The sequence below is a fragment of the Mus pahari genome, chromosome 3 (genome assembly GCF_900095145.1).
Source record: "Mus pahari chromosome 3, PAHARI_EIJ_v1.1, whole genome shotgun sequence".
Lineage (NCBI taxonomy): Eukaryota > Metazoa > Chordata > Mammalia > Rodentia > Muridae > Mus > Mus pahari.
In genome coordinates this window covers 70883564-70892964 of record NC_034592.1, presented here as the reverse complement: position 1 = coordinate 70892964, position 9401 = coordinate 70883564, and the positions used below count along the sequence as shown (strand labels likewise).

At 36.3% G+C, this 9401-nt stretch overlaps 1 protein-coding gene across 1 annotated transcript; it reads right to left on the bottom strand.

Moving 5' to 3' along the window:
* Positions 1-993: 993 nt before the first annotated feature.
* LOC110317923 (olfactory receptor 998-like) lies at positions 994-1938 on the bottom strand. Its single transcript, XM_021192724.1, has one exon. It carries the CDS (start codon positions 1936-1938, stop codon positions 994-996), a length of 945 nt encoding a protein of 314 aa, XP_021048383.1.
* Positions 1939-9401: the final 7463 nt, after the last annotated feature.

Sequence of the window (9401 nt, the reverse complement as noted above, 5' to 3'; positions counted from 1 at the left end):
GAACTCCACATGTGTACCATGGTGGTACACAATGCCTACACACACACAAACACACACACACACAGGAGAGAGAGACAGAGACAGAGAGAGACAGAGACAGAGAGACAGAGAGACAGAGAGAGACAGAGAGAGAGAGAGAGAGAGAGAGACTGAGACAGGCAGAAACCTAGGAGAGAAAGATACAGGGAAAAGACAAAGACAGAAAGAAAGGAAGACAAAGAGGCAGGCACAGTCAAATTATTCTTTAAGGTAATGATATATTGCAGCTCATTATATTCCATTTGAAAATTTTAGCAGGTTACATTTTTATGATAATTGAAAGAGAAATAGAAAATTTTATAGAATCTCAGTTTTACAGACATTTTGAAAGCTACTTTCAAAATCTTCTACCAAAAAACAACACTATAGGGGACTGGAGAGATGGCCCAGCAGTTCAGAACACTCACTGCTCTTCCAGAGAGCCTGGGTTCAATTCTCAGCATACAAGTGGTAGTTTACAACTGTCTATAGTTCAAGGGAGCCTGTGTCCCATTTTGGACTCTTCAGACACTTTATACACATGTTACATTTACGTACATGAGGCAAAATATCCATACACATAGAAGTAGATCCTTAAAAACAAACAAGCCTACAAGTATCTTCCGTTCCTAGGACTGTATTTAGCCAAAATTTTGAAGTGTATAAGTTTTTGCCTGGGTTTAAACTTTCCATGACTTCAGTATCATTTGCATCAGCCATTATTTAAAATATTGTGTCCAAAATACTGTTCTTACCTTGTAGATGCATGACTCACTAAAATATTTCAATCTGCAGTTAAATTGACTAAAAGTGATAAATCAGTAAGGTAGTATATCAAGTTCTGCCACAAGGTTGTGAAATAGTTTGTGATCAGGCAGAACAAGGACTCCCTTGCAGCCTCTTGTTCTTACTCTACTGGTATTTGCCTTATATTTTATCCTTACAACGTAGATATATCACAGAAAGAATTCTACCTTAATCACCTTTTAAGAAGCGCTTCTTCTCCAAAGTTCTCCTGAATGCATCTTTTACCTCTTTGTTCCTCAAGCTGTAGATGAGGGGATTTAACATGGGGATCACCATAGTATAAAATAAAGATATAACTTTATTAATATTCAAGGAGGAACTGGCATTGGGTCGAACATAGGTGAAGAAAAGAGTCCCGTACAGGATAGAGACAGTAGCCAAGTGAGAGGAACAAGTTGAGAAGGCTTTTTGTCTCCCGTTGGCTGTATGAATCTTCAAAATTGCCTTCAAGATGCAGACATAGGACACCAGGATTATCAGACCACTGAGCACACCTACTGCTCCAGCCACGACAAAAAGCACCAACTTATTTATCTGGGTGTCAGTACATGCTAGAGACAGCAATGGGGAAATGTCACAGAAAAAGTGGTTGATAATATATGGACCACAGAATGGTAAGCAAAAGGTCAAAGTTGTGTGTGTCACTGTACTTATAAGAGCAATGGCATAAGGCCCAATAACCAACAACACACAGAGATGTGGAGACATAATAAGTGTGTACAGCAAGGGCTTACAGATGGCTGCATACCGATCATATGCCATGGCAGCCAGGAGAAAGCATTCAGTTGCCACAAAGAGACCAAAGAACCACATCTGTGCTGCACAGCCTACAAAAGAGATGGCTTTGTTCCCTGCAAAAATGTCACACAGCATCTTGGGAGCTATGGAAGAAGAGGAGCACACATCTACAAAGGACAGGTGACTGAGAAAAAAGTACATAGGTGTATGCAGCCTGGGGTCCAACGATATGAGAGTGATCATCCCCACATTACCCCCAAGAGTGACAAGATAAACAAAGGAAAAGATGATGAAGATGACAATCTTCTGATGGAAGTTATCTGTAATGCCACAGAAGAAAAACTCAGGCATGACAGTCTGATTCTTTTCTTCCATTGGTCAGTTGGGATCTGTCAAGAGAATAAGAATTATGACTTACAAAACTCACTCAAATGATTTTGAAATCAGTGGCAATAGATCTATTATACATAGCTCTCAGCAGTATTGAACATAGATATTCCTACTAGATCTGTGCAAAATTCCTGTGTAGACTTCAGCAACTTACACCTTGAGATTTTTGGAATCTGAACTCTCTTCCATCAAGAGTTATTTTACTCTTCTTGTCTTCCAGTGGAGTTCCTATCCCTTTGGGAACTGCAATCTTTTCTACTATTCTTCCATAAAAGTCACCAAGCTTCCTCCAGTATTGGGCTGTGTTTGATTTTCTCTGTCTGAGTCAACTTCTAGTTATAGTCTCTCACAGGACAACATGCTTCTGTCTGCAAGCATAACAGAATATCAATCGTGTTAGGGATTGGTGCTTGCCCATGGGATTTGTCCCAAGTTGGGCCACTTATTGGTTGTCCATTCCCTCAGACTCTGCTCCATCTCCCATGCCTGCATTTCTTATATACAGGATAATGGGGCTCTCAAAATATACACAGAAATATATATAACCAAAATATACACAGGTGGACCTTGGCCTTCCCCTTCATATGTAGCAGATGTGTATGCAGCTTGGCCTTCATGTGGATTCCAAACAACTGGAACAGGGACTATCCCAAAAGCTGTTGCCTGTACATGGAATATGTTCGTCTGGCTGGGCTGCCTTGTCAGGCCTCAGTGTGAAGCAATAGCCTCTCAGATGTGAAATACCAAGGTGGGGGAATTATCCAGGAGGACCCCACCTGCTCAGAGGGGAACAGAGGGTGGATGGGGGAAGGAATTTGGGTGGGAGTGGCTGAGAGGGGGCAGTGAACAGGATCTAAAATCAATAAATAAAATAAATAAAGTTTAAAAAGAGTTATGTTACTACATTGATCTAATATTTACTTTGATTTTAAAAACTGTACTTGTGCTTAAAATTGCTCTAAATTTGTTCATCTTACTCTGTGGTGGAATAGTGAAACCATATTACATGGTTTGGAAAATGTCAGTTTTTTAAGTTCTTGGACTACAAATGTGAGTACTGAAATTTGCTCTCTAAAATTCCCATTTTAAAAGTTAAACTTGATGGTATATGCTTATTATCCTAGGTCAGGAGTGACAGATGATGGCAATCCTTTGGGATAACTTGCCAATTGGTCTTTCCCTCTTGGAAAGCCATACCATTGGGAGACCCAGTCTGTACATTCCAGATGGACAGTACAGAATAGCAGTTAGGGTCTTCCTCTGACATCCATATGTACACACCTAACATGAATATACACACACAGAGACACACATGCACACTCACATGCATGAATGCGCACAATTATAAAAATCCTACTTCGTCTGCTTGTGGACGTTGTACATCGTGGTGCGCACTAGGCTCCGCACCACGATGTACAACGTCCACAAGCAGTTCTATTGCTCTGAAAAAAAAAAAAAAAAACTATGTGGCTTATATAACAAAGTACTCTTTCAAAGAAAATGCAATTTGTTACTTTACTATTAATAATATGAAGTTTAAATGATGATCTGTATGATTTATCACTATCTAATCACATTATTATGTTGATGTTGTATGGGTGTACTTTAAGCAATTAAACAGTCGGCTCCAGAATTTTCTTGAGTATTGTCCATTGTAGAAATGTCCTACATTCTTTTTGTCCACTCTCATGGCACTAACTATGCAGGTGTGTTAAGACAAAGTGTACTATAGATTTCTACAAGTTCATAAACATATTAGTTGTTAATAATTTCAGTATAAGTTATTTTGAATCACTAAAGTGAAGAAAAGGATTACCATAGCATTTTCATATCAAACATTTTGTTATTTTGGAATTTTTCAGATAACCTGTTTCTCTCATTTTAAAATATTTCTATAAGTTTCCAACTGAAAAATAAAGTTGTGTATATTTCTAATGACAAAAAAATCATGTTTCAAAGCTGCTTACATACTAAAACATGAAGCTAAGGTGACTAGCATGTATTATTTCTCATACATGTTGCAGATTAAATTATGGGCATTTAAAAATCATTCAGTGATTTTGAAAAATATAGTATATTCTTGCTCCCAACATCTCTATGTATGTTTATGATTTAACACCAGGCAAATTGTTTTAAAAGTCATATACAACAAATGTGAAATCTGATAATTCTGTGAATAAAATATCAGAATCTTAGTGGTGGGAGACTATGTTCCCCCATTTCACACCATTATTGTTTCTCCACCAAGTTTCAAAACTTCCTATAGTCCAAAGCTCAGGGTACTCACTTCTTTATGGATATTCTTTCTGCATCTCTGTCAGTTACTTTAAAATGAATGGTCATTTTCTAGAAGATAGAAGATCTCACTTTTCTCGTGATGATAATCATTCTGAAATAATGACTTTATTAATACTTGGGGAAGAAGAACCACCTACCCTGACAAATCTAGGCATGAAGACTGAAACCCTGATCTTAACATTGGTAATATACTGCACAGACTAAAGGACCTTCTCCTAGGAGCACACAGTCATTCAGAGACAGGTCCCCAAGGAACTTAACCCTCAAGGGTTTACACCTGAAGGAATAAACTTGAAATGATCTTTATAGCACTTTGGCCAAGTATTATTGTCTAACTGTATCTCATTCTAACGTGTGTGTGTGTGTGTGTGTGTGTGTGTGTGTGTGTGTGTGTGTGTGTGTGTGTGTGTGTTCCTGATCTATCCTCCTTATCATCATCTTTCTTCCATCATCAGAGTTATGTCCCAGCAGCATCTGGGAACAAGACATTTCTGCCTCCCTTCTGAAACCATATGATTTAAGCATAAACCCCAATCTAAGGATTATTCATTTCTTCATTGTCATATTAAGTATGTCAAGACTGTCTGTGTCATACTCCTTTGTTCTTCAAAATAAGAGATACAATCTCAGGACTACATAGATGCTAGACATGTGTGCTGAGTACTTCTTAATTGAAAGTTATTTATCATTATTATGGATCGGGAACATACTGGAACAGATTATAACCAGACATAAATCTGATTTAAGGATTTTCTTATCTCTAGATTTAAAAAATTAGAATAGCTGTTGAGCTGCAAAAGAATCTAGAGTGGTTGAAATGTTTTTTTTCAAAAATGAAATTGTCAAGAAAAGTAAGAAGGTTTTGATAAACTGAAGAACAAATAAAGCCCACAAATACATTAGCAGCAACAGAAAAAAAAAAAGAATAAATCAGCCCCCATTAAAAAGAAGAAAGTATAAGGCTGACTGATACAGATTTCCTATCTTTGTCACCATTGCCCCTGATATTCTTATTGTTTGTCCCAACAGGAGATCTAACACGAAGTCCCAAAATATTTCATTAGTAGCTTATTTTTTTATATATAGTATTGATTTCTTATTTGTAGTGTAATTATTTATAGTGTTTATTTATAGTGTTATAGGAAGCAGTAAATTAAAATAAAACTATATTAACTTTAGACTAAGCATATTTTGAGCCAAAGAGAACCATCACACAAAGAAGATAATTCTACATGCATAATAAGACTAAATTAACATGAAAATCTTACACTCCTAAATATTTAGAAAATTGAGGAAAACAGATCCTCAAAATATTATAGTAGTACTTTATGGAGAAACAAAGGTATTCACAATTGGAATATGAGATGTCAATAGAATGCCCTCAATAATTGACATAACAATTTGACTTAAATATCAATGTGTATAACAAACTTATNCAATAATATGTACATAAATATTGACAGAGCATTTTAACCAACGTACTACTGTGTCCAGTTATTAAATACACTTCATGTAATTGTCAAGAAACTATACTTTTGACTTATTATCCCACTTTGTTGGAAATAAATTCTTTTCTCATACAATACATCCTGATTTCAGTTTTCTTTTCCTCTACACCTCCAAGTTCTCTCCCACCTCCCCCGCCATCTTTATCCACTTTCATTTTGTATCTCTTTTGAAATCAACAGGCTTCTAAGAGATAACATCAAAAATAAAATGAGACAAAACAAAATCATCACATTGAAGATGGATAAGGCAAACCAACACAAGGGAAAGAACACCAAGAGCAGGCACAAGAATGAGACACCCACTCACACACATATTCCAGAATCACATAAAAATACTACTCTGAAAACTATAAAATATGTGCAGAATACCTGACACAGAGCTGTATAGGTCTCAGTGAGTTCATATGAGTTTTGTTCAATTGATTTAGAGGAACTTGAGGGTTTTCATTTGTTTTTGTTTTGCTTCAAGCATCCTTGCTTGGGCTTTCCTTCCTATTAAGCTTCTTTAGGTCTGTGGAATATAACATAGTACCTGAATTTTATGGCTAGTATCCACTTATGAGTGCATACCATAAAAGTATTTTTAGAACTGGGTTATCATACTCCAGATGATATTCTCAAGTTCCATCTGTTTGCCTGCAAAATTCATGATGTCTTGGTTTTTAATAGCTGAATGAATAGTATTCCATTGTGTAGATGGACCACATTTTCTTTATCCATTCTTGAGTTGAGGAACACCTAGATTGTTTCCAGTTTCTGGCTATTATGAATAAAGCTATTAGAATATACCTGAGCGAGTGTTCTTGAGTGTTTCTCAGCCATTTGAATTTCCTCTACTGAAAATTCTTTGTTTAATCTGTACCCCATTTTTAATTGTATCCTTTGGGTTTTTAATACATATGTTTTTTAATTCTTTATATATGTAAGATGGGGACTTATATATCAACTTATCATGTAAATTAATAACAAAATTTGCTCAGTCTGTAACCTGCTTCCTAGCCTGAATAACAGTATCCTTTTCCATACATAGTCTTTTCAGTTACATGAGGTCCCATTTATTAATTGTTAATCTTAGTACTTGAGCTCTTGTTCTATTCAGAAAGTCATCGCCTGTGCCAATGAGTTCAAGGCTCTTCCCCATTTTATCTTCTATCAAGCTCAGTGTGTATGGTTTAATATTGACATCTTTTATAAACTTGGATTTGAGCTTTGTGTAGGGTAATAAATATGGATCTTCTACATGCAGATGTCCAAATGGACAAAACCATTTGTTAAAGAAGCTGTCTTTTTTTCCAATATGCATTTCTGCTTTCTTTATCAGAAATCAGGTGCCTAAATTTATGAATAATTATGTTTGGGTTTTCAATTTGATTACATTAATCCACATGTCTGTTTTTATGCCAATTTCCTGCATTTTTATTAATTTAACTGTGTAGTATAGAAAAGAATCAAACTTCCAGCAATTCTTTTATTGTTCAGGATTGTTTTAGCTTTCCTAGGTTTTTTGGTTTTCATATGAAACTGCGAATTATTTTTTCAAAGTATGTGAAAAACTGTGTTGGAATTTTGATGAGGATTGCATGAATCTGTAGGTTGCTTTTGGTAGAGTGGCTATATTTACTATGTTAAACCTTCAAAATCTATGAGCATAGGAGATCTTTCCATCTTCTGATATCATCTTCAATTTCTTTCCTCGAAGACTTGAAGATTTTTTTTTATTATATAAGTCTTTTGTTGTTTAGTTAGAGTTTTATATTTTATATTATTTGAGGCAATCATGAAATATGCTATGTGTTTGGTTTATTTCTGAGACGATATAGAAGGATGACTGACTTCATGAAGCAATTTTGTATCCAACTACTGAAATGTTTACCACCTGTAGAAGTTTCCTGTTGGAATTTTTAGGGTAATGTATGTTTATTATGCTTTGCTAATAAAAATACTTTGAGTTCTCCCTATTTGTAAATGTAACTATTACTTTCTGTGATGATGCGATGTGATGAGAGCTATACTCAAGATCTGTGAATGCATGAATTGGGCAGAGCCCAGAGCATTTCCTTCTCTGGTCTAACTATCCCTAGGACTAGGCCTGGAAGCTTTAACCTCCATTCAATTTAATCTTCCATCTTCAGTCTGCTAACCAAGGCCTAGAATGTTTCAGCCTCTGAAACTTACTGCTGAATAAGCTCACCCTTTCTAGTTCTTTCTGAAATCTGGCTATCTACTTCAACTCAGTTGTTTCTAGCTCAAACTCACCTCTAAGCTGACTGATTCAATCTGGTTTCCTGCATCTTCTCACTGAAATGCTCTTCTGGTCTCAAACTAACTCTGGAAATCTTTTGTAATTTTCTGGCTTGCTCTAATTCTCTGACTCATTTTGTCTACATCTGCAAATGTTCTCTGTAAAATTGTCTTCCTGGAAGACTTCTCTAACCAGGGATACAGGGAGCCTGCTCTATCCAGAGACTATACTCCCTGTCTCCTAAAAGAATTGCTGTAACCCAGGACACATAACTCTACCTGCCTCCAAGGAGGCCTGCTCCAGTCTGAGACACCCAGGCCAGTTAACACCAGAGACAACCAGATGGCAAAAGTCAAGGACAAGAATATAATAAACAGAAGTCAATACAATTGGCACCAACGAAAACATTTCTTCTACACCAGCAAGCCCTGGATAGCCTAACACATCTGAACCATAAATTCTGACCATAAATTCCATCTCATGAAGATAATAGAGGCCTTCAAATACGATATAAAAATTCCCTTAACGAAATACAGAAAAACACAACCAAACAGATATAAGTCCTTAAATAGGAAACAAATAAATTCCTTATATAAATACAGGAAAATAGAATCAAACAGGTGAAGGAATTGAACAAAATGGTCTAAAACCTAAAAATGGAAAAAGAACCATAAAGAAATCACAAGTGGAGGCGACCCTAGGGATAGAAAACCTAGGGAAGAGAACAGGAACTACAGACACAACCATCACCAAGAAAAATGCAAGATACAGAAGACAGAATCTCAGACATAGAAAATACAATAGGAGATATTGATACATCAGTCAAAGACAATACCAAGTGTAAAATGTTCTGAACCTAAAATATCCAATAAATTTGGAACACAATGGAAACAATAAATCTAAGAATAATGGGACTAGAAGATGGTAAAGATTACCACTACAAAGGGCCAAGATCATAGAAGAAAAGTTTCCCAACCTAAAGAGATGGTCAAAACATACAGGAAGACTACAAGAAAATTCAATAGATTGAACCAGACAAGAAAATCTTCTGCCACATAATAATTAAAACACTAAATGTACAGAACAAAGAAAAATATTAAAAGCTCTAAGGGGAAAAGACGGGGTAACATATGAAGGAAAACTTATGAAAATGACATCTGACTTCTCAACAGAGATGGTAAAATGCAGATGATCCTTGGGTACTTTCTCTAGCTCCTCCATTGGGGGCTCTGTGTTCCATCCAATAACTGACTGTGAGCATCCACTTCTGTGTTTGCCAGGCACTGGCATATAGCCTCACAAGAGGCCGCTATATCAGCGTCCCTTCAGCAGAATCTTGCTGGCATGTGCAATAATATCTAGGTTTGGTGGCTGATGATGGAATGGATCTCCGGATGGGG